A 26,467-nucleotide genomic window follows, 5' to 3' on the forward strand; every position below is an offset into this window, starting at 1 on the left:
TCGGCGCACTGGAAGAAGCAGGTGGAGGGGATAGGAGACCCTCGGCTGCTGCCATTGCGGTTTGTGGTCCCGCGGATGGCCCGATCCTCGGGGCAGCCAACGAGGAGACTTTCAGCAGGCACGACAGCGGCCCGATCCTCGGGGCAGCTGTCGGGGAGGCTTTTAGCAGGCCGGACAGCTTCAGGAGCAGTCTGCCTTGCTGTTGTTGGGCATCTTCAGGCTGCAGGTAAGTCAGGTCTGCGGCTTGGAGTCCTGGGGAAGCTCTTGTTGAAGTTGGGTGTGCCGGAGGGTTTTTTTGTGCATTTTTTGACTGGGTTTTTTCCTTCCTCCGTTGGTCTTCTCTGTAGGGATTGGAGCCGGTTTCTTCGAGCCCTCGGAGACATTTTTAGGCATTGAGGGCAGGCAGTCATGAGGTGAGCTTCCCCAAGGCAATGGACACACACCTCGTGGGGGTCCGTGGAGTTCATTTTCCTTTTGCAGTCCGGACATTTCTTGAAACCCGGTTTTGTTGCAGGATTCTCTGTTCTTTCTGCCATCGTTTTCTTTTCTTTTCTTTTTGAAAGGAAAGCATGATCCGTCCGTTTGGGAGGGCGGATGAACTAAACTGGATTAGTGAGGGCCAGCACAGATATATATAGGGCTACCTGCACATGCTCAGATGAAGCTCCCAAAAGCCTCACCTGAGCTCTGGGAGAGCAATTCCGAATTGGGAACGTAGATGACGTCACCAAAAGTGGGGCTGACATACTGCTTATCTATGGAGAACTCAATAGTGTTAACCAGTCAAGTTATCAGGTTACCTTTAATTGGATTTGGCATTGCTAAATATGAGACACTTGGTTTCTGAAGCACCACCTAGTGTTATAAAATACATAATACAAAAGATGTAAGCAAATATAATATTTTCATAACTCTTACAGGTGAAAATGGCAGCATTTAAGCTAAAGTGCACATTTTACAGTTATTCACATGTATTAATTATTTTGAAACATTTTAGCTAACTGGTGAAATGGAGAATCAGGAAGCTTTAATGCAAAATACCAATCTGGTAAAAGCCCATATCACTTTGGAAAAAGTGATAAAGTCTATGCACCAAAAAGAAAAAGATATGTCTGAACTTCTGCAGTATGAAAGTACCTGCAATAGAGGGCCTAATCCTCAAATCACAGTTAATACATTACTACAAACTGCTTTGAGAAAGGTAAGCCTTTATTATTGCTTTTCATGACTCATATTTTTGCTGTTTATTCTCAAGTCGTCTTGTGAAAATGTAGTTACATGTTAATAAACATGATAAAAAAAACTAACCTTACGAGGGGCTGCTAAAAAGTTCTCAGCCCAACCAACAATAATAATAATAATAATAATAACTTTATTCTTATATACCGCCAACAATCTTGCGACTTCTAGGCGGTTTACAATAAAGAGAAGTGGTTTACAATAGAGAGAAACTGTAAATACAATAAAGAGAAACTGTACATACAGCGAATTAACGGGTATAGCATTGTACATCTGGTAATTCCAACATTAATAATATTAACAACAGTTTGTGTGCTACAAGACCAGGAAGTGCCATGCTGCTAACACAAAATTTAGAAATATTCCATGAATTGAATGGTGTGTTCATGGTTAGTGATTAGGGTTGGGGTTTATACTTTACAGGGTCGGGTATGTGGTGGTATTATGAGGGGGGCTGATGTTCTGGTTCGCTACCTAGGTATTTCAAGAACAGGTAGGTTTTTAGGTGTTTCCTGAATTCGCCATAGTTGTTTGTGTGTGCAATTAGTTTTTCTAAGTCTTTACCCCATGTGGCTGCCTGGTACGATAGCAGTTGTTGATGGTATCTCTTATATTTACACCCTCTAGCTGGAGGGGAGACAAATTTCAGGTGTGTTTTTCTTTTATGTCTGTTGGTTGGGAATGAGAAGAGGTCTGTAATATATTTAGGGGCTAGACCGTTTAATACCTTGAAGCAGAGACATCCTAGCTTGAACTTCGTGCGTGCCTTCATCGGCAGCCAGTGTAGGAGTCTGTAGGAAGGGGTTATATGGTCGGACTTCTTCAACCCGAGAATCATCCTGACTGCTGCGTTTTGTATCAGTTGTAGTCTTTGTATTTGCTTCTGGGGGATTGTCAGATGGGTGATGTTGCAATAATCTAGGTGGCTTAGTATTAGGGATTGTACTAGGATTCTGAAGGCTGAAGTGTGGAAGTACGCCTTAATGGACCTAAGTTTCCAGAGAGTGAAAAACCCTCTTTTGATTAGGGAGTCTATATGGTCTTTCATGGTTAGTTCTTGGTCTAGTGTTACTCCTAGAATCTTCATCGTTGGTTGAATAGGGTAGTTAAGATTGTTAATGTGTAGTGATTTTGTCGTGTTATGTACATGTGGCGAGGCTATAAAGAATTTAGTTTTCTCTGCATTGAGCTTTAGTTTGAAATCTGTGGTCCATTGTTCCATCATGTTTAGCGCTTCAGTTGCTGTGGGGGTGACTTCGGAGGGCGAGGTAGTAAACGGGATAATGGGGCAGTCTCCATTGAGGGCTATACATTTAGAGGGAAATTCTAGAAACGGCACCTAAGTTAAGAAACAAACGCCGTTTAAAATGGCAAAAAAAACAGAACTGTTAAAGCATCTACCAGCACCTAAATAATATGTGCCAGAATTGTGCCTATGAACGCCACTTTGGATGTGGCTAATGCCAGAAGTGGCGTTAGGTGTCCTAAAGCACCTATGCAGGCAAGATTCACGGCATAGATAGGCGCCAGAAATGTAGGCCTGGAAAACCCTGGCCTCGATTTCCAGCACCTATCTTTAATGGAGGCGTGAGTCTCTATAGGGCACCATCGGTGATTGACACATGATTGGCGGCTGCTGATATTGGTGCCCTATAGAAAAGCCGGGCCTTCGTGCAGTGATTTTCAACTTTTTCTGTTCCACCGGAAAATACGGTACAAAAAAAATGGACATTTGCTGGACTAAGTGTCTAGCCCTCGTTCTAGACCAGTGGTTCCCAAACCTGTCCTGGGGGACCCCCAGCCAGTCAGGTTTTCAAGATATCCCTAATGAATATGCATGAGAGAGATTTGCATACCTGTCACTTCCATTATATGCAAATCTCTCTCATGCGTATTCATTAGGGATATCTTGAAAACCTGACTGGCTGGGGGTCCCCCAGGACAGGTTTGGGAACCACTGTTTTAGACTGTCCCAACTTTGCTGGCTGGGCTGACACCTATTCAGTGGCCCCTTGTATACTTAATAAACATTGTAACAATTTGTGTTAGAGGAAGTATAAGTTCATGAATTCAGGTCCTTGAGGGGCTGATATGACAATCTGTGTTAGATAGAGTACAGTTTATTGCTTCGAGTTTAGCACTGAATTTTGTGTACTGAGGTAACTTGTAACATAGAAAAGGATGGGTTGATCTGAGCCAGAGCCCCAACTGGAGAAGGATTCCAGGCTCCGAGAGGGAAGCTTTTCAGCCTCCCAGGGATCTGGTTCCAACCAGCCCATTGCTGGTCTTATATCTTATGTACTATACTGTATAGTAGGTTCTTAATCTAATCAAAATTGGTATTTATAAACCATTTTCTCCCTACAAATAGGTTCTCAGTGGCTCACAATAAAAATTATATTCATAGGATAAAATTAATCACAAACATATAATCATCCAATTTTTAACTCATAAACTTTTCAAATAAATACATATGTCTTCAGACCTTTCTGAAAGAGCATATATGAAGATTGACTTTTCAACAACTAAAGAAACGAATTCCAAATTTATCCAGACTGATAAGAGAAAGAGTTTATGAGATTTTTTTTTTTTAGTCTAATTCATTTAAACGAAGGTGCAATTATATCTAGTCCATGAGACGTTTGACTGGAATTTGTTCTAATTAGAAAAGATTTTAGTTGAAAAACTGTGATGACGTCAATCCATAAAAATATCTTAAAACTAAAATATCTTAAAAATGCTATTCGTGCTTGGAATGATATCCAATGAAGCACTCTGAACAAAGGTGACACTTAAGTGAACTTACCCTGTCTATATATCATTTGAGTAGCTATATTCTGCAATAGTTGTATTCTATTCTTTATTTTGACAGTAATACCTGAATACAAAATACCACAATAATCTAACTGGGACAAAATCAAACTCTGTTTCAGTTTAAATAAAACATTTTTTAAACAGATAATCAACCTAAGCCCCAAGAGCAGGGGTCTCCAAAGTCCCTCCTTGAATCCAGTCGGGTTTTCAGGATTTCCCCAATGAATATGCATGAGATCTATGTGCATGCACTGCTTTCAATGCATATTCATTGGGGAAATCCTGAAAATCAGACTGGATTCGAGGGACTTTGGAGACCCCTGCCCAAGAGACAATGAGGAGTCTAAGATACCTCCCTATACCTTAGAGCAGTGGTTCCCAACCCTGTCCTGGAGGACCACCAGGCCAATCAGGTTTTCAGGATAACCCTAATGAATATGCATGAAACAGATTTGCATGCCTGTCACTTCCATTATATGCAAATCTCTCTCATGCATATTCATTAGGGCTATCCTGATAACCCGATTGGCCTGGTGGTCCTCCAGGACAGGGTTGGGAACCACTGCCTTAGAGAACCTTTCTACCTTTAGATTATCATTTTGACTGAGTGGCATAACGTTGGGTATGAATTCCAATTGATTGGAAAACCATAGTATCCTCATTTTGGTTGCATTTAACTTTAGTTTAAATATTAAACCCCATTGTTTCAACTTTCCTATACACGCTAGTAACTTAGCCTGAATATAAATCATGGCTTTGTTACGATTGGCCCAATAGGAGCCAGTCCAGCTTGGTTTGCATATTTCTGCCTGCCTCTGGGCTTGTTCCCTGCTGCTTCATTGTATCCTGTCTTGAGATTATACTGGCTCTTGGTTTATCCAAACTCCTTGACCCAAAGCTCAATGTTAGTTCATGACTGATTCTGATTCCTGACGCCTCGGCATTCTTACTTCCTCTCATATTCCTCAAACTTTCCCATGTATTTTCTACTCATTTTTTTTTTGTTGTTGTTGTTTAAGTTAAAGTAAAAATAAATTTGCCTTGTACAATTCCTATTTCATGCATAGTCTGTGACAAGTATGCCAGTAGTCAAGTCTTAGTGGTCTCTATCTCAGTGGCTGCCCATGCCTTGACCATGGACTTCATGACATAGGGATGTACACTAAGAGTGAAAATTATCAAGGTGGGGTAAAAGATGGGCTTTTATCATACCTTAGTTTAATCTAATCTAATGTTCTATTTGTGCGTTGCTCAAACCTATAAATGCTCAAGGTGCTTAAAGAGAGGAGAGAGGGGAGAGGATGGAGAGGGATGGGATGAGAGTCACCAACCTGTGGTACCACATGTTGCTGGCTTCCATGGGAAATGAATAACCTGTTTGCGTGTGAGCCACCTTGCAAACATCATTATTCTATTGGCCTAGGAGAACTGGGCTGTCAAGCCTGATGCTCTCAGGCTGTGTCTTAAAAGGGCTAGCCATGACTAAATTGTGAAGCCTCTGTCACTCACTGCTTATCCAACTGCCCCCTATAGGCCGCCTCCTTACAGGCTCCCAAAGTCAAGTCCTCCCAAAGAGCAACCTTCCTTCCAGCTGGAAGTATACTTAAGTGGCAGTAGCCTCACTGGAATTGAAAGTACCCTCACTGGAAGTATCATTCTCCCCCCCCCCCTCATGCCACAAATTAAAAGGCCCATTCTTAAACAATGGAAGGGCCCCTCTGGGCCTACCTTAGAATATCCTTGGGGTCTGTATTACTATTTAAAAAGGCTTCACTTTAGACCTTCAGTCACTTTCCGCACTGGACAGAATGCCAGGAAATCAAAATAGTATACAAATTAAGTTTTATTACATATATACAATATTTCTAGCCATAATCATTGATTAAGTACAGAGTTTGAATCAATACGTTACCGGTTATTACATCATCACGGTTATTACGTCATCACTCTGTCGGGGGACCACGATCAGGAGGCTTATTCAGAATGTCATCACACAGCTCGTCAGCAGTGGAAAAAATGTCCCTTGCTTTTCTTTCTAGGGGAAACAGTATTTATCCCCCTATCCTTGTGGATTGAGCTAACTGAATGCCGGGGTGATGTTTATCAATCAGTATGTGTTAGAAACTCCTAGCCTGCCTCGTGAGCTAATTTCCCATCCCCTTCCTTGTGGAGGATGTTTACCAATCTGACTACACATCCCCCCTTTATGTATTGAGCTAACTGAATGCTTGTGGATTGAGCTAGAAACTCCTAGCCTGCCTCATGAGCTGATTTCCCATCCCCTTCCTTGTGGAGGATGTTTACCAATCAGTATGTGTTAAAAACTCCTAGCCTGTCTGAGCTGACAATGACCTGCTCTCATAATTATCAGTAGGTGCTGAAAATTCCTGGCCTTGCTCTTCTCATAGTACTTGTGTTTCCCTGTAACAGCTATCATGGATCCTAGGCAGTGTCATTCAATATTAATAATCATTTCATATCATCCGTTTCACATTCGTGTCACATTTGGTCCTTATTGAGTGATACTGCCACAGGATACCATCGTGGGCCGTGTTGATTTACAGCATAGTCCATAAACCACATAACAATTCCACAAGGACAGAACAAGTACTATTATGGTTAGTATAATTACTAATCTGGTGATGCTTTTGTTCAAATTCCTTATGGACTGATTTATCATACGAGATCCTAGTATTATAGCTTTTAACTTTCCCAACTTTAAATCCCAATTTGGAACGGAAAAGTTGTTCTCCCAGAATACATTTGTTCTAAATCCTATATCAGGTGTTCAAACATAAGTTTGATTCTGCCAAAGAAGTGTTGACATATTGTGTAAGCATCCTACAAACGGTACTATCATTATATTGATAAGTTACCGGTAATAAGGTCCATACACACACATTTACAGTATTTTGTAATAAACATGGTTCATACAAATACGCCCTTGCAATGTGGAGTCACAAAATGTTAAATAAACATTCCTATGCAGTGAGTATCATTACATTGTACTTCTGGTGCTTGAAATTGTTTATTAAACACGGTCCTCCATATCTGCTCATTTCTAGTGTGTTCATTGCTTTTAATTTCTGTAATCCATGTATGGTCTCTTGTTGTCACATTTGCAATGATACATCTGGAGTTAGCGCTGCAAGTGAAGTTATCTTGCTTCCGATTCATTGAAGAATGCTTCCATCTCCATGACGTAACGACCCCTTCTTTAATTGTGATACGTCGCCCGGGGCAGCGCCTCTTACCCCATACCATATTCCAAGGATTCCAAGGCACACGCATATCTGCAAGTTTCAGAAAACATTATTACTCTCTCAAATAACATTTCTCCTGAGGGACATATTCCCATTTTTCCACTCCCGGTTTCATTACAAGGAGGGCCTTATCTTTCCCGATTGCAATCACCTCCGCGGGTTCCGGAGGTCCTTTAGGATTGCTAATCCAGATTTTGGGCTCCTACGTTTACGGTATTTGTAGCTCCAAACTCCCCTTCCCCTCTTACAGTCAACTGAGAAGAAGGGGTTATTTCCCTAATTGGCACGATATAGATTGGTATCAATAACAATTGAGCTACTCGTTCCCCCTTCGCAATTATTACATCATTTTCTCCTAAATTTATCAATATGACTTTAACCTCCCCTTGATAATCAGCATCAATTACTCCCCCTAAAGTGATAATTCCTTAAGGGCATACCATAATACTGAATAATCATGTCTAAAGTCCTTAGAGTGCTCCATTGTGACGCAGAGGCACAAGGGAATGCTAATAATAATCTACAGCAGTACACATATATTTACATTTACGACTTTCGGGTAACGGTCCTATGAAATCCATTTGCCAAATCTGGGCTGGCGAATCGCCCCCTGCCCATGTGCCCCATTACCTTATGTGGTACTTCCCTTTCTTGATATGTTGACACACCGGACATTTTCCGATTACATGTTTGATCACATCTATCGTCAAAGGAATCTCTCATTCCTGAGCCCACCTGTAAGTAGCTTTTTCTCCAAGATGTCCACTTTTCTGATGTGTCCAAATGGCTGTACCTTCCAACCATTCTTCCACCTTAGGAATTTCATTAGTAGTTGTTACAGAAATGGTAGCTGCGGCATCTGCTTGGGAATTAAATAATCGTTCCATTGAATCAACAGGCATATGTGCATCTACATGAAATACTGACACTATTGTCTCCTGTACAATTTTTTCTATGTCTTGCCACAATTCTTTACCCCACAGTTCTACAGCTGTCTGTATGGCTAGTTTAGCATTTCCAAAAGCAACCTGCTGTTCTTCTCCCCACATAAACTCATATTTTTTACGAGTTACCTTGTACTTTGTTTGGAGTGGGAAAATCTAATATTTTTCGTTTTGCTTTCTCAATGATTTCCCCATATCCTCTATTCCACTGAATTCCTAAAAATTTTACCGACGTTGCCGGTCCTTGTATTTTTGTTGGATTTATTTCCCATCCCTTCTTTTTCATATGGTCAATTAATAAATCCAACTGCCCTTTCTTAGTTTGTACCTCAAGCTGAATTTAGAGTCTGACTTCTTTCCCTTATCCTGCATCTCCAAAATTGAGTCCACAGGAAAGTGATAGGAGTCCGGCAGGGCTGCTTCTCTCCTTCTTTTTCATTATCTGACTGTCTGTTTTAATTAAATTACCTCCATTGTTCTTAACAGCATAGATCTACCCTGCACAAATTCTTTCAAACTTAAATCAACATACGCAAGCTTTCTTTGTTTCCTGAACAGCAAAACAACTTTCAATTAACTTCAAGTATCTTATATTGGCTGATCGGAACTCTAAATAACATAAGGCTGGTAAAGTTTTATCCATAAACCCTTTGGTTCCTTGCTTACATTATTAATTTCATTACAAGTTCCTACATTTAAATCCATAATTTGTTAATATTTAAGCATATTTTAAATATCGATACCTGTTTTTGCAACATTCGTAGAATTGCAGACAGACCCCATGCTGTCTCTCTTCTTTTTTCCTCCCCCTTCCCCCTCCCCTCTGCCTGATAGTGAACAAAGGAGAAACTCAAAAAGCCCGCCGTCAAGCTCACATGATAGCATCGAAGGAGGAAAAAGGTGGGGGTGAAAATCCCTCCCTTTGCAGTTCGCTCTTTCAAACAAAGGAACTTTTACTCCAACATCCTATTTACTCGACTGCGCCTTTTCTTATATTTTGTGGCAGCAATATGAACTGCTAATACCCAGCTCCTTCGAGCCAAAGCAACTACATCACCCGATTTATCGGGGCATTTTTCTAAACTACATCACCCGATTTATCGGGGCATTTTTCTAAACTTGTACAAGATGAAGTGGTTCTGCCCTTCCCAGAACCCAGAGCAACTACATCACCCGATTTATCGGGGCATTTTTATTTCTCTAAACTACATCACCCGATTTATCGGGGTATTTTTTTTTTTCTAAACTACATCACCCGATTTATCGGGGCAAATTTTTTTTTCTAAACTACATCACCCGATTTATCGGGGCATTTTTTCTAAAGCTTGTACAAGATCAAGTGGTTCTGCCCTTCCCAGAACCCAGAGCAACTACATCACCCGATTTATCGGGGCATTTTTCTAAACTACATCACCCGATTTATCGGGGCATATTTCTAAACTTGTACAAGATCAATTGGTTCTGCACTTCCCAGAACCTTTTCCCATGACTCTGCTAATCCATGATTATTGGCTAGTTCTTGTGCTATTAAATTATACGGTGCCTCGATCCAGCTGGGCACCTCTGTAGGTTCTTTTGAGGATTTCTCTCTCTTCCTGAACATTCCTGTATCACAAGAGCGCTCAGGTTTTCTTTAGAGAAATCCTGCCGACTACGCCAATTAATGTATTACTATTTAAAAAGGCTTCACTTTAGACCTTCAGTCACTTTCTGCACTGGACAGAATGCCAGGAAATCAAAATAGTATACAAATTAAGTTTTATTACATATATACAATATTTCTAGCCATAATCATTGATTAAGTACAGAGTTTGAATCAATACGTTACCGGTTATTACATCATCACGGTTATTACGTCATCACTCTGTCGGGGGACCACGATCAGGAGGCTTATTCAGAATGTCATCACACAGCTCGTCAGCAGTGGAAAAAATGTCCCTTGCTTTTCTTTCTAGGGGAAACAGTATTTATCCCCCTATCCTTGTGGATTGAGCTAACTGAATGCCGGGGTGATGTTTATCAATCAGTATGTGTTAGAAACTCCTAGCCTGCCTCGTGAGCTAATTTCCCATCCCCTTCCTTGTGGAGGATGTTTACCAATCTGACTACACATCCCCCCTTTATGTATTGAGCTAACTGAATGCTTGTGGATTGAGCTAGAAACTCCTAGCCTGCCTCATGAGCTGATTTCCCATCCCCTTCCTTGTGGAGGATGTTTACCAATCAGTATGTGTTAGAAACTCCTAGCCTGTCTGAGCTGACAATGACCTGCTCTCATAATTATCAGTAGGTGCTGAAAATTCCTGGCCTTGCTCTTCTCATAGTACTTGTGTTTCCCTGTAACAGCTATCATGGATCCTAGGCAGTGTCATTCAATATTAATAATCATTTCATACCATCCGTTTCACATTCGTGTCACAGGGTCTAGTGAGGGTCCATGCTGGAGTGATTTCCATGCTCTCCTGCCCCCACTGGTGCCAGCATTTAACAAAAAAGACAATTAAAATCAACCTTCTTATCAGGTCAACCCAAAAGGATAAATCTTTTCCTAGTCAGATATCCACTAACAAAGAATTCTGAAGTCTTTTATCAGCCACTCATAATGTTCAATGGCATGTACCGTATTTTCGCGGATATAACGCGCACCATTGTAAAACGCGCACAGGGGTATAGCGCGCAGAAATCACGATGATATGTACAAAAACTTTTCTATACCGCGCTCAGGCATATAACGCGCATGCTGCCCGACTCTCCTCTGGCCACCCCGACTCTCCTTTCGCTCTCCCCGACTCTCCTCTGGCCACCCCGACTCTCCTTTCGCCCTCCCCGACTCTCATCTGGTTGCCCCGACTCACCCTGACTTTCGGTGCACTGCCCCGACTCTCCTCTGGTTGCCCCGACTCACCGTTCACCCGCCCTGACTTTCGGTGCACTGCCCCGCCTCTCCGTGCCTGTCCCCCTTGAAGTCCTGTCCCCCCTTGAAGGTCTGCCTGTCCCCCCTTAAAGTCCTGTCCCCCTTGAAGGTCTGCCTGTCCCCCTTGAAGATCTGCCTGTCCCCCCTTGAAGTCCTGTCCCCATCCTGAAAGCCTGATGCCCCCCCTCGACGTCCGATTCTTCTCCCCCCTCGGCAGGACCACTCGCACCCCCACCCCGAAGGACCGCCGACTCCCCGACAATATTGGGCCAGGAGGGAGCCCAAATCCTCCTGGCCACGGCGACCCCCTAACCCCACCCCGCACTACATTACGGGCAGGAGGGATCCCAGGCCCTCCTGCCCTCGACGCAAACCCCCTCCCCCCAACGACCGCCACCCCCCCAAGAACCTCCGCCCGTCCCCCAGCCGACCCGCGACCCCCCTGGCCGACCCCCACGACACCCCCACCCGCCTTCCCCGTACTTTGTGTAGTTGGGCCAGAAGGGAGCCCAAACCCTCCTGGCCACGGCGACCCCCTAACCCCACCCCGCACTACATTACGGGCAGGAGGGATCCCAGGCCCTCCTGCCCTCGACGCAAACCCCCCTCCCTCCAACGACCGCCCCCCCCCAAGAACCTCCGACCGACCCGCGACCCCCCTGGCCGACCCCCCCACCCCCCTTCCCCGTACCTTTGGAAGTTGGCCGGACAGACGGGAGCCAAACCCGCCTGTCCGGCAGGCAGCCAACGAAGGAATGAGGCCGGATTGGCCCATCCGTCCTAAAGCTCCGCCTACTGGTGGGGCCTAAGGCGCGTGGGCCAATCAGAATAGGCCCTGGAGCCTTAGGTCCCACCTGGGGGCGCGGCCTGAGACACATGGTCGGGTTTGGCCCATGTGCCTCAGGCCGCGCCCCCAGGTGGGACCTAAGGCTCCAGGGCCTATTCTGATTGGCCCACGCGCCTTAGGCCCCACCAGTAGGCGGAGCTTTAGGACGGATGGGCCAATCCGTCCTCATTCCTTCGTTGGCTGCCTGCCGGACAGGCGGGTTTGGCTCCCGTCTGTCCGGCCAACTTCCAAAGGTACGGGGAAGGGGGGTGGGGGGGTCGGCCAGGGGGGTCGCGGGTCGGTCGGAGGTTCTTGGGGGGGGGGGGCGGTCGTTGGAGGGAGGGGGGTTTGCGTCGAGGGCAGGAGGGCCTGGGATCCCTCCTGCCCGTAATGTAGTGCGGGGTGGGGTTAGGGGGTCGCCGTGGCCAGGAGGGTTTGGGCTCCCTTCTGGCCCAACTACACAAAGTACGGGGAAGGTGGGTGGGGGTGTCGTGGGGGTCGGCCAGGGGGGTCGCGGGTCGGCTGGGGGACGGTCGGAGGTTCTTGGGGGGGGGGGCGGTCGTTGGGGGGAGGGGGTTTGCGTCGAGGGCAGGAGGGCCTGGGATCCCTCCTGCCCGTAATGTAGTGCGGGGGGGGGTTAGGGGGTCGCCGTGGCCAGGAGGGTTTGGGCTCCCTCCTGGCCCGATATTGTTGGGGAGTCGGCGGTCCTTCGGGGTGAGGGTGCGAGTGGTCCTGCCGGGGGGGGGATGTATCGGACGTCGGGGAGTCGGCCGGGCAAGAGGGCTTGGGCTCCCTCTTGCTCCGATCGTGGATGCGGGTGCGGGTGGGAGCGCGTGCGAGCGGTCGTTCGGGGTGGGGGTGCGAGCGGTCCTGCTGGGGGGGTGAATCGGGCGTCGGGCGGGGTGGGAACTATGTTTAAAAACTTTTGTATACCGCGCTCAGGCATATAACGCGCGAGGGGTATGCGCGGTACGTAAAATCACGTATAACGCGCGCGTTATATCCGCGAAAATACGGTAATATCCAGCTGAGCCTATCTAACAGCTGGAATACTCAGTTAGTCAGTGTCAAATAAATGTAGCAAAAATGGACAAAAAAGAGGCAACAAAATTATTTTTAATTATATAGGCCCTAGGGATATGCCTGTATTAATGTGCAATCAGTTTGGGTGCTCACACATTAGCACATGTAAATAAATATGTATGTGTAAAAAGTTCTAACGTGTTTAAAAAAAATTGTTAAAACAAATGTGTGAAGTGAACCAAAAACACTTAAAAAACCCAGGAAAGAAGCCACATGACAAGAGCTTTTTATTTTATTTTTTTGCTGTGCAGATCACTAATAGTAATGCTATACTTCAAAATTTTAAAGATCATAGTTAATGCTGTAGATTGAACCAACCACACTGCTAGCAACCAATATATGGAATAATAAAACCCTAAGCATGCATGCGCACTTAGGGATTCGTGTTCCCTGCCGCTGTGGTGTGTGATGTGACATATCCGCTCCCCGAGATGTTCATGTTAGAGTGAAACCCCAGCCTAAAACCTGTGCCCGAGACCAGGGAGTGATCGAGAATGAACAGGCAGGGGATACCAAAAGCAGAGCTGCCTATCCTGAGCCATCTGAACCTGATCAGGAGCCAGAATACAAGTCAGGTCCAGGGCCCAGTAAAAACCCCAGCTACATTAAGAGGTTTAATCAGGCTCCCAGATGTATTCTGCCCGGTAACCTGGGGGGAGCTCAAGAGCACGAAAGTTAGGCACACAAACACCTAGTACAGGGTGTGGCCCAAAGACTCTTAAACAGCTCTCCAAGGCAGTAAGAGGGGCTGCACACGAGGACCTGGCAGAGAAGGTTCTCCGGGCCAGGCAAAGGCCAGACCTCGCTCAAGAACCCATGGAGTGTGAGGATTCCATTGCTCAGGAACCAGCAGAGCAACTGGGTATTCCAGAAAATATGGACACGGATGAATGGACAATGCCTGAAGCTGACATCGAGGAAGCCATGGATGTGAGCTTGGCAGCTTCTCACTAAGTACTGCAGGTACGGAGGTGAATAAGAATTTAGTGGTGAAGATTGATAGAAACTATTTTTGTTTGGTGTGTAAAGCCAAGCTCAGAGCAGTGCTGCACCAGCTTGATTACAGTGCTGCACTCCAGCTGTGCAAAAGCCCAGAGAAACTGAAGAAAGTTTTCTGGTTTGTGAAGCAGTTTCCCTGTTAGCTTTCTAAGTTCCAAGGACTTACAGAATTGGGGTAGGAGCCCCGAAGATCTGAGGGTTGGGATTCAGAGGGAGCTTGTTAAAGCTGAGTAATAAAAGGGGAACCAGCAATTCTGTGGCCCAACAGTGGGAAGGACTGAAACTGATTATTGCTGGAATAACAAGAGCCTGCAGTAGGAATTTTATTTTTTTTTTCTCGATTAAAGTTGGCTCTACAATGTGAAATGTAATGCTTGGTGAAGAAACCGGATTTTTTGGATTTAAAGTCCAGGACTCAAGAGTATTCTTGAGGACTTCTTTTTGGGACTAGTTTTGTGTGTTCTTACTGAGACTGTGGTTCAGGGCAGGGTGGAACCCTAGAACCTTGACTGTGAACTTATCTAACCTAAACACTGCTGTTCTTTCATTGAACTGTTTGAAAGATAAAAATCTGTTTTTCTTTGGAGAAAAAGGAAGCTTATGCGCTAGTGCTTCTTTATATGATTTTTTTTTGGTTTCCTAATCGTTGGGGTTTTGGAGACAAATTAAACTTTGGACATTGTTTTGATTTGACTTGGCTCGCTGTGCTTTATTGTTGCAAAGCCCAAAGTATTGGGACACCAGTGAGGTTTTCCACTTTGGGAGCCACGCCAGGGTTGTGCTGCTGCCTGTCAGGGGTCTTTTCCTTGCTTCTAGAGACCCCGGCAGGTGACAGTGATCCGTGGCCAGATTCTATTTTAGAACGCGGCGGCAGGGAGCACTCTGGAGCTTCCCCCCCTCCCGCCCTCACTCAATGCGAAACAAACTGCTGTCACCACCGCCGTTCCTTCTGCTCCCCTCTTTGGAGTGTGCAGTGCAGGCCATGCATGTGGACCCGGAGGCGCACCGAGAGTGTAACGGGGTTCCTGGGCAGCTGAGCGCTGTCTTCGGGAGGCCGCAGCCTCAGCAACCGCCAGTCTTCCTCCCAGCTCGCGTTCAGAGCCTTTCCGGCACCACGAATTTCGTGTCCAATCCGCCCCCAGCAACAGGTTGAGTGCCACTTTGGCCTCGGGGCCCAAAAAGTGCAGGTCCAGGGCGCTGCCGCCGCCCAGCAGCAAGGGGACGCAAAGGCAGGCGAAGAGGAACAGCGGCAGCCTCTCTTCCATGCTTCCTGGAAGCAGCCTGTATTTTGCTGGCTCTGCCGGTGACTTGCCGACCTGCATACCGGCGGGGAGCGGACAATGTAAGGATGACGCCCGACCCACGGAAGGGGAGGGGGAGAAGAGGGTATGAAATCGAGGGAAGAGCAAGGGAGAGGGCCGATCTTTTACCTGAGGGGCCAGAACTGGGAGGTGAGAGATAATGCATCTTAACAGGTAGGGAGAGACCTTGATCAAAGGGAAGATGATGAAATGGGGCAGATGAACTGGAGGGGGAGAGAGAAAGGGGGCTGCTTTGGTGGAGGGGTGTGCTGGGAGGCAGACAGTTTTGCTTGGGGGGGAAGACAGAAGGGGGCCACGGAGAGACAATCAGGGAGGAACTGGAGGGGGAGAGGAAAAGGGGGCTGCTTTCTAGCACCCGTTAATGTAATGGGCTTAAACACTAGTATGGAATAAAACTATAAAGGCATATGAACGTATTTTATTGTAGAACTGGAAAATCTCTTGAAAAACAGGGCATATCTTACTATCTGATCAGCAGCGTTCTAGTGAAACATGCTCTTTATTCTCCTAGATTCATCTTATGTACTGTGAAGTGCCTGAGGAACAGCAGTTTGTCAACCATCTTTTCAAGAAGAATGATGCTGAAATAGCTGATTGGAAGAAAACATTTAATAAAACAATTGCTGGAAATATACTTTTGGACCATGACAGGTACTGTTTACTAGAGAAAAATACCATTCCATCCAATATTCAGCCTGCAGCAGGAAGTGTTCTTTTACGAGGGGCCGCTGAAAAGTTCTCAGCCCAACCAAGAAGAGAATGATGTGGAGCCATGAAACGTACAAGTCTTTCCACACTTTTCTTGACACTTTTTGTTTCAATGATATGAAATAAAACAAAAGTGTGGAATAACATGTTAAGTTTCATGACTCCACATCATTCTCTTCTTGGTTGGGCTGAGAACTTTTCAGTGACCCCTCGTAAACATTGACCAATGCTGGCTGAACAAGGTCTGAATATTCAGTTTTGGGCCATATACAAGCAACAGCACAGAATATTAGGGTCTTTGGCTGCTGCTGGAAGCTATTCTGGAAGAAAGAGGGAACAGCAAGATTTTGGCAGAATGAGCGAAGACTGTGAGAAATAACATATGGGGTTAGGTACTTGGAGGGAAAAAGTGGCATGCTAATGAACTGCACATTAAAAGCATACGCCAAAGCACGAATTTGCACTAAAACCAGACTAAACATATGTACAGAACTGAAAATGTCATAATCCTCATGTTCTGCATCTCTTTTACCCTTCTCCCCACCACAGCAAGCCATTAGTGTTTGAATTAGTACATAAGTCTCCCAGTCATGTGTTTATGGTTTATTTTATTTACTATAATGCCCTTTCTTATGCAATAACAGAGCAGTTCACAAAATTTATAAAACATGCAATAAAAATAACTATGTTCCAAAAAGGAAAAAAAAGAAGAAAATTTTTTTTCCTTTCTTTTTTCTCTCCCCCCCCCCTTTTTAAATAAAATTAAAAACTATTAACATTAAAAATAAAATAAAATTATAGGCTACAGTTCTGGTAAATCCTAACCATATCAGAGACCTCCATATCCTAACCATATCGGAGAGAAAGCCTGTTCCAAAAGATATGTTAACTGTTACTGCCCTCTAATCCTTGCAGTAACTGTTAATTAAACTTTAACATAGTAATACAGGGACCCTTTTACTAATCAGCAGTAAACACTGATACGTGCTTACTGCTTGCCTATAATTGGCGCAAGCATCCATGCACTAACTGTAAGCTCGGTGCATGCTACCCATGTGCTAAAAAATATATTTTATTCTACAAGGCGGGGGTGGTGGTGGTATGTTTGGAGGAGGAGAATAGGTATGGCCTGCGCTAATCAGCACGTGATAATTACGATTACAGAGAGAGCCCTTACTACCTACAAAATAGGTGACATAAAGGTCTCATGAGCTAATGGCTATTTCAAAATTAGCATGTGGCAATTAATAGGGAAAGCTAAATTGCGGCCGTTTTAGAGCCACGCTAAAAAATGGCCTCAGTGGGTGGTTATAAAAAAATCAGTCAGCTCTTCTTCAGTACACAATTCTATGTGAAGAGACACTGTATAGCAAAATATTAAAAAGTAGATTCATCACATTAAATTATAACTTTTTCTAATCATGGGCTCCAGCGGCTACCTTCGGAGCCCACATAGACGGTTCAAGAAGTTATTGTAGCATATATCTTCATAAGTCCATATTTATATAAGTTTTTCATAAATATTTTTTGTATTTGCCAATTTTGTTCAAATACTTTATCCTTAATCTTTTATCTGTACTTTCATGGTTTTTATTCCAACTTATTAGGTTAATCAGTAGTCATCTTACTAATGCCCCCAATGATCTTAAAAGGGAACTCCTGACATGATATCATGTTTCGCCCTTAGGCTGTCTTAAGGTTTTTTCCCTACAAACAGCAAAACATTTACATTAACTTCATGTCACTTAATATAATCCATTAATAAAGTTACAATAACCCACTGATTCCCACTTTTAATATTCTCACCTCCTTGTACATGCCACTCATCATCAGAAGCCTTTCTCTTATCTGAAAATGGTGGTGGCATCTTTCACTGCATTTAAACTACTCAGCTGATCAGAAGACAACCAATCAGAACACACATTCACACCAACGTCATCCATTCGATCAGAGCATTCAGACCGAAAGGAGAAAATGTATTCAATTAAAAATCCACCTCTGTTCCCAATAAGATAGCCTTCTTTCATTGCCACCACTACACCACTACAATAACTTCTTGAACTGTCTATGTATGCTCCGAAGGTAGCTATGAGGTTATAAAAATAGCACAGGCCATTTCATAGGCAGCAGAATGCTGTTTGGTTTGGGGAAGCCTGGGAGCTCCGTCCTAGCCCCAGTGGAATCCTGTAGCACAGCCCATCACCAGCTCCCAACTCCACCCCCTACCTCCTCCCGACGTTGTACTTTAAATCTTCAGGGCAGCTGCCTTGGAAGATTTAAAGTACAACGTTGGGAAACAGAAGGGAGGGTGGCCACTAACCGGTGACCACCAATTTTTGGGGAGGCCATGGCTCCTGTTCTGACGCCTAGTACAGCTTAGTAAAAGGATAACAGATAAAGTCCATCATAGCCCATCCAATCTGCCCAGAAAAGTGACCAGGGCTGTACCTGTGGCTCTATGTGGGTCATCTTCTCCTCCCTTTGACTTTAGGCTTATAACTGATGCTTGATGTATTTAAACCCCTCCCAATGCCCTTTTTTCTCTTTTAAGTGGGAAAGTTATTTAAGTTTTACTTCAAATGAAAATGCTTTATACTTTTATTCCATCTTATTTGTTTACAATGGTTAATATACCATCAATTGCACCATTGGGTTGCTCAGCAGTTTACACAATCAATGAAGAAGAGGAAATAGAGGGAGGCCTGGAACAGGATGAGAAGAAAAGTAGGAGAAAGAGAATGTTGGGTGGATGAAGAAGAAAGGAAACGCAGGAAAGAAGGAGCTGATTGGCAAGTCACAGGACAAATGGAGGGGACTGTACAGAGAGGTAAAATAGCGAAATAAAGGATATTTATAGATCTAGAGGAGACATTTAAGTCGGTCAAAGGTAAGTTGGAAGAGCCAGCATTTGGATTTCTTCTTGAATTTGAGGAAAACCAGGTCCAGACTGATTTCAAGGAGTAGAGAGTTCAGCAATATGGTCCAATGTAAGGGAAAGCGAGTCACTGAGAAATCTCAAGGCAGATGGATAACGAGAAGATCACTTGCTTTGAAGAGTGTTGAGAGCAGGATGGAACAGAGAGGATTACTAAGTTGCAAGGTCCACAGCACCATGTGCAAGACCTTTATGAATAGAATAATAATTTTATATTTAACACTTGTACCTACCAGATGTAGATTAGAATGTAGCAGCTACTCTATCAACTGGAATTAAGGACACACTGGAATTCTCACAAAAGCTTTTTTTTAGGCACCTGGTTCAGGAGCTCGTGCATTGTAATGTAACATTAGACCTGTTAATAAAAATTGAAGATAGTGTCATTGAGATCATGTTGGAGGACAACCATTGATCAAGGAAGCTGTGACAGCACAATAGATACAAATAGGCAGACTGGGTAGGTCATGTAACATGTAAATAATGACAGATAACAACCTGCATAGTCCTTCTAGTCTGCTTAACAGTCACATTCATTATCAAGGCAATGTTGAAGCAACAATTCAGCATATTATTACATTTTTACTTCCACTGGTTTGGAGCGTGCAAATCCTGCCTGAATCGCGGTGGGACATGTTGGTGGGTTGAATGCCAGGGAAGACAACATAGCATCTTGCCCCAAAGGACTAGAGGCTCCTTCCACCAACATCACAGCAGGGCTTCCCCTAGTCATTTCTTGTGGGCATCAGATGGCATAGCGGTCCATTGATTGCTGGACCTTCATGCCAGTGAAGGTAGGTTCTTCAGGGAAAAAGGAAATCATCTCCAGCTCCAACCCCAGCCCCCTTAACCTGTTTGTGTGTCAGGACGGCATCTGCACATGCATGGATGCGATGACGTTGCATGCATGGGTGTGATGCGATGATTTTGCGTGTGTGCGCGTGACGTCACCGCGTTGCTATCCCGACATCAGAAGTTTTTCAAAACCCGGACAAAGTGTCCGGATCCCTGGACATGTCCTCAAAAGGAGGACATGGCCGGAGAAATCCAGACATCTGGGAACCCTATCTCCTGCTCATCCTAAATCAAATTGCCGTATACGAGACACAGACTGTGCAAGTCTGCCCACCACCAGCCTGAGGTTATCTGCAGAACTTTGTCTAGATACATTTAGCCAGATAAATTCGGTGGCACTTTCCACTTGACTATCCAGGTACAGATTAATGTAGAAAGAAATGTATTTCATTTTACCACCCTTTAGATTTCTGAATATGGATTTCTAAAATGTCATATTAAATGTCTCTTTAGCCAATTTGTGATTTTAAATATAAGTCAAAATCACCTCTGTGTTCAGCTGCGTACATATAGCAGGTCAGAAAGAATCTCAATCACTGGCTTGTACCAAAGAATGTACTATAATTTTTAATGTTATAAATATTTTTTAAAATAAGTTATTTAAATAGATTTTAAATTCTAAACGTGTCTAACATTTAGAAAAATCCCACTTTCAACGATGGTGCATAAACTGAAAAACAGCACTTATCTGTGAAATAGTGAAAACAGCAGTTTATGCACTATCGTCGAAAGTGGGATTTTTCTGAACGATAGACACGTTTAGAATTTAAAATCAATTTAAATAACTTATTTAAAAAAATATTTATAACATTTAAAATTATAGTACATTCTTTGGTACAAGCCAGTGATTGAGATTCTGACCTGCTATATGTACGCAGCTGAACACTGCTTGAATGTAAGGTCTCTGAGGCTTGTCTCGAAAAAGCTTTGTACTATTTCAGTTGCTAATCACAGAGGTGATTTTGACTTAGATTTACTACAGTACACCTCTTTTGTATTTGACTTTTTTTGGTTTTACCAATTTGTGATTTCCCATCCTTTCAGCAGCCTACTCACTCAGCACTGAAACCACTAGGCATTGTACTTTTTCCCCTAATATATAAGTGCATGTTTGTTTCTTGGAATTTATTAACCATCTTTATGGGGAGGCTCACCCAAAACGGTGTTATAGTTTGACAAAAAAAATTTAGGAGGATAATGATTGCCGTGATGATGATTTTCTTTCTGTTTTCTAAATGAGTTTACCAAATGGGTTGCTGTGATCCTTTGCAGAAGCCTTGTAAATACTAAGAATGATTTAGAAAGCACAGAATATGAGAAACTCGTGCTGGATTGCATCAGAACAGGAGAAATCCCAGAATGGATCCTCAGGAATAGTTTATATAGTTCCATTACAGGTGAGATTACTTGAATTCACGACTATTGGGTTTGGCAGATTAAATGATGTTTTGAAGAATGCATAGCAAAGACATAAGAAATATCATGCTGAGGCAGATCAATGGAACTCAGAGTCGAGCATCCTGTCTCCAACAATAACCAATCAGGGTTGCTTGGAATAATCCAGAACTCAGGATATGAATGGAGGTTGTAGGGTGGTAGATGTGGGGGTAATGTCAGGAAATACTTTTTTCACAGATGGGTCAGTGAACCCCTGGATCACCCTTCCAGGATAGATGGTGGAGTCAAAAACATTGAAGGAATTCAGAAAATATGGGATAAGCCCATGGGTTGCCTAAATAGGAGGATGGAATCAGAACATGGCAGTTAAGGAATTATGTTGAACAAGAGAAGTTGTCAGTGCCAGACAGGCTTCTAGGGTCTGTGCCCTACAAATGGCAAAACACAGGTGAAGATTTATTTGATTTTCTATACCATCCTCCCCAGGGAATTTATTCAGGTAATGTACCTGGGACAACAGGCGATTAAATGACTTGCCTAGGATCCCAAGGAGCAGCATGGATTTGAATCCACCACCTCAGGGTGCTGAGGCTGTTCCTTTAACTGCTGCGCCACACATTCCTTAAAAATCAAGTGTGAATATTATATCACTTTATTATCATACTAGTCTTATAGCCCGTTACATTAACAGGTGCTAGAATATATGTGTGTGTCTGTCTTTATTTCTTTCTCTCTCCTTAGCCGCTTTCTGTATTTCTGTCTTTCTTTTCCTTGGCTGTCCACCACCACCCCTTGCCTGCTTCCCCTGTCTATTCTCCCTTCCTTTTACCTCCCCTGTGTCCACCACCACCCCTTCACTGCTCTCCTTATCCAGCAGCAGCCCTTCTCCCTTTGTTTTACCTCCCCTCTGTCCAGCAGCACCTTTTTCCTTCTCCCCCTGTCCAGCAGTAGGCCTCCCTTCCTTTTTCTTCACCCCTCCCTGTCCATCAGCACCTCTTTCCTGCTCCCCCTGTCCAGCAGTAGGCCTCCCTTCCTTTTTCTTCCCCCCCTCCTCCTTCTTATCCCTATGATACACTTACCTTGCTCTGCCCCCCTCCTCCTTCTTATCCCTATGATACACTTACCTTGCTCTGCCCCTGATCAGAGGTTCCATCCACCGATAGCCGCCTCAAGGCCCACCCAGTTGCACCCATTGGGAAAATTCCCTCTGCCGCATCCCACACCCCTCCTGACGCGACTTCCTTTTTCCGGCCTGACTGCCGCTGCCGAAGATAAACTTAAAGGTAGGACCGGATGGTGGATTGAGAGCCAGAAAGCCAGAGAACTTCTCTCGATCCCCGCCTGCATGTAAGGGAGCCTGAGCTGGCAAGACCGCGAGAGAGGAGCTTACACGGACCGAACAGCCCGGGCCCCGACCATCCGCTTCCCCTCCCCCTCCCAGCTGGAAATCACCTTCAGAGGCGTGGAAGGAGTCGAAGAGGAAAAAAAAAAGCCGCCACCGAGATGGTAATTGCAAGTGTTCCAGAGCCAGCAAGCCCGCTGCGAGCTTGTTTAACTTTCCGGCGGCTCTTCTCATGATCGCTGCCTGTGTTGGAAGCCTTCTCCGACGCAGGAGCGACTCATGTGAGGAGCCGCTGCAGCGTCTTTTAAGTTAAAAAGAAACTTCGGCTAGTAGGGCCATATTGCGCGAGGTGGAGAGCAAGGAGGCATGTCTGGCGCGCATGCGCACTCTTACCGCCACAGTCCGACAGATCAGGGATAAGGGAAGCACGCGGTGAGAGTGCGCATGCGCGCTTAGCATTTTATTATTATAGATGCTATGAGTGAGGGTACTGTGCATCTCGAGGGGGAGGGGAAAACATCTTAATACTGAGATTAGGAAGTTATAAAATATTGTCCCGAGACTGCATCATATTAGACATGCTGTGGCCCAGGGCAGAAATTAAGGAGGGGTCCCCAATGCCTCTCCTCCCTGCCCCCTGCCTCCCCCCCCATTTCACCATCCATCATTACTACCACACATGCCAGTGCTCATGTATGACAGACACTGAAAAACAAAAGGGTTATTAGCAGTGGTATGTCGTGTGTAGGGAAGCTACCTGAGCCTTTTGTTGGAAAATATTTTGATCCTGTGGACTCTTAGGCAACGGAGCGCTGTTCTTACCCTTGTAATGTATAGATCATGCAACATTTATGGAGGTGTTTCTTATTGGGCCTTCTGTAGTGCAATTGTTTTCTCATAGTTGTACAGTGTTTTTATTATATTCAGTAATAAAACTTTTTGAACTGAAAAAAATGTGTTCTTCTCTTTTTAAATTAACCTTTATAAAATATATTAATTATTTTACTAAAGAGGTTGAAGTGTTACTCTGTTTTGTTTGTTTGTTTTTAGTCTATACTGGCAGTCGTAGGAAAATTATTGTCCATAGTTAATCCTTAAATCTTGAGGCATGTCTCTCCCTTTTCCCTTCAGAAATCCTACCCATTACATAAATACACTCATTACAGCAATCTAGCACTAAGCTGGGGATCTGAGATGAATGAAAGAACATAAGAAGTTGCCTCCACTGGGTCAGACCGAGGTCCATCTCGCCCAGCGGTCCGCTCCCGCGGCGGCCCATCAGGTCCGCGACCTGTGAAGTGGTTTCTGACCACTTCTATAACCTACCTCAAGTTCTATCTGTACCCCTCTATCCCCTTTTCCTCCAGGAACCTATCCAAACCCTCCTTGAACCCCTGTACAGATTTCTGGCCTATCACATCCTCCGGAAGCGCGTTCCATGTGTCCACCACCCTCTGGATAAAAAAGAACTTCCTAGCATTTGTTCTAAACCTGTCCCCCTTCAATTTCTCCGAGTGACCCCTAGTGTTTGTGGCTCCCCTCAGTTTGAAGAATCTGTCCTTATTCACTTTCTCTATGCCCTTTAGGATTTTGAAGGTTTCTATCATGTCCCCTCTAAGTCTCCTTTTCTCCAGGGAGAACAGCCCCAGCATTTTTAACCTGTCAGCGTATGAAAAATTTTCCATACCTTTTATCAATTTAGTCGCCCTCCTCTGCACTCCCTCTAGTACCGCCATGTCCTTCTTGAGGTACGTCGACCAGTATTGAACACAGTACTCCAGGTGCGGGCGCACCATTGCGCGATACAGCGGTATGATGACTTCTTTCGTCCTGGTTGTGATACCTTTTTTGATGATGCCCAGCATTCTGTTTGCTTTCTTTGAGGCTGTCGCACACTGCGCCGATGGTTTCAGTGATGTGTCGACCATCACCCCCAGGTCCCTCTCAAGGTTACTCACCCCTAGCAGTGTTCCCCCCATTTTGTAGCTGAACATCGGGTTCTTTTTCCCTACATGCATGACCTTGCATTTCTCTACGTTAAAACTCATTTGCCACTTTTTTGCCCAGTCTTCCAGTCTCGTTAGGTCCCTTTGCAGGTCTTCACAGTCTTCCGTGTTTCTGCTGCAGAGTTTGGTGTCATCAGCAAATTTGATAACCTCACATTTTGTCCCCGTCTCCAGATCGTTAATAAATATATTGAACAGTAGAGGTCCCAGCACCGACCCCTGTGGAACTCCGCTCGTGACCCATTGCCAGTCTGAGTATTGGCCCTTTACTCCAACCCTCTGTTTCCTGCCTGCCAACCAGTGTTTGATCCATCGGTAGATATCCCCCTTGCACCCCGTGGTTCCACAGCTTTTTAAGTAGCCGTTCGTAAGGTACCTTGTCGAAGGCTTTTTGGAAGTCAAGGTAAATGATGTCTATGGATTCCCCCTTATCCATCTGGCTGTTTATTCCCTCAAAGAAGTACAGCAAGTTCATGAGGCATGGCCTTCCCTGGCAGAAGCCATGCTGGCTCGCCTTCAGTTGTCCATTGTTTTCTATGTGTTCGCAGATTGTGTCCTTTACCATTGCTTCCATCATCTTTCCCGGAACCGAGGTCAAGCTCACAGGCCTGTAGTTTCCCGGGTCACCCCTTGATCCCTTCTTAAAGATGGGCGTGACATTTGCTATTTTCCAGTCCTCTGGGATCTCCCCAGTTTTTAGGGAGAGGTTACATATTTGGCGAAGTGTCTCTGCTATTTCGTTTCTCAGTTCTTTTAGTACCCTTGGGTGGAAGCCGTCCGGGCCCGGTGATTTGTCGCTCTTCAGTCTGTCTATCTGTCTGAGGACATCCTCTTTGCTTACCTCTAGTTGTATCAGCCTTTCGTCGTGTTCTCCGTTTATAATCACCTCGGGTTCTGGGATATTGGATGTGTCCTCTCTGGTGAAGACTGACGAGAAGAATTTGTTCAACCTGTCAGCTATCTCTCTTTCCTCCTTTATTGCTCCTTTCCTGTCTCCGTCGTCCAGTGGTCCCACTTCCTCTTTGGCTGGTTGTTTCCCTTTTACATACCTGAAGAAGGGTTTGAAGTTTCTTGCTTCTCCTGCCAGTCTTTCCTCATTTTCTCTCTTTGCTTTCTTGACCTCTCGATGGCATTCTTTCTGGTGTCTTTTGTGCTCTTCCTGGTTTTCCTTTGTTGGTTCCTTTTTCCATTTCTTGAAGGATGATTTCTTGTCACTTATCGCCTTTTTAACTGCAGTTGTTATCCATGCTGGGTTTCTAGTTCGATTTTTTTTTGCACCCTTTCCTAAACCTTGGGACACACAGGTCTTGTGCCTCGAGCACTGTGCCTTTAAGCAGTGTCCAGGCTTCTTTTACGGTCTTCATCTTTCCTGAGCTGTTGCTGAGCTTTTTTCCTACCATTTTCCTCATGTCCTTGTAGTTTCCTTTTCTGAAGTTGAGTGCTGTCGTTGTGGTTCTATTCACCTTTGATGTTCCCATGTTTAATTTGTACTGGATCATGTTGTGATCGCTGTTCCCTAATGGTGCTGTTACCACCACTTCCTTTGCGGGTCCCTCTAGCCCGTTGAGGATTAGGTCTAGAGTGGCATCCCCTCACGTTGGTTCCGTGACCAGCTGCTCCATGAAACAGTCCCTTATTGCCTCTAGGAATTTAGTTTCTCTCGTGCAATTTGAGAGCCCAATGTCCCAGTCTATTCCCGGATAGTTGAAATCCCCCATAACCACCACCCTTCCACTTTTGCACACCTGCCTCAGTTTGGCCTCCAGGTCCAGGTCGCTTGCTTCTGGCTGTCCTGGTGGGCGATAGTACAGTCCCAATT

At 44.6% G+C, this 26,467-nt stretch overlaps 1 protein-coding gene across 1 annotated transcript in view; it reads left to right on the forward strand.

Moving 5' to 3' along the window:
* LOC117350303 (rho-associated protein kinase 2-like) overlaps window positions 1-26,467 on the forward strand; it is an 84,850-nt gene that overhangs the window by 45,819 nt on the left and 12,564 nt on the right. The window contains exons 8-10 of the mRNA XM_033924545.1: window positions 998-1,201; window positions 15,916-16,055; window positions 21,175-21,299. Coding sequence (XP_033780436.1) covers window positions 998-1,201; window positions 15,916-16,055; window positions 21,175-21,299 — 469 coding nt within the window. The remainder of the gene's footprint in view (window positions 1-997; window positions 1,202-15,915; window positions 16,056-21,174; window positions 21,300-26,467) is intronic.

Source organism: Geotrypetes seraphini, chromosome 1, assembly GCF_902459505.1.
Source record: "Geotrypetes seraphini chromosome 1, aGeoSer1.1, whole genome shotgun sequence".
NCBI classification, from domain to species: Eukaryota; Metazoa; Chordata; class Amphibia; order Gymnophiona; family Dermophiidae; genus Geotrypetes; species Geotrypetes seraphini.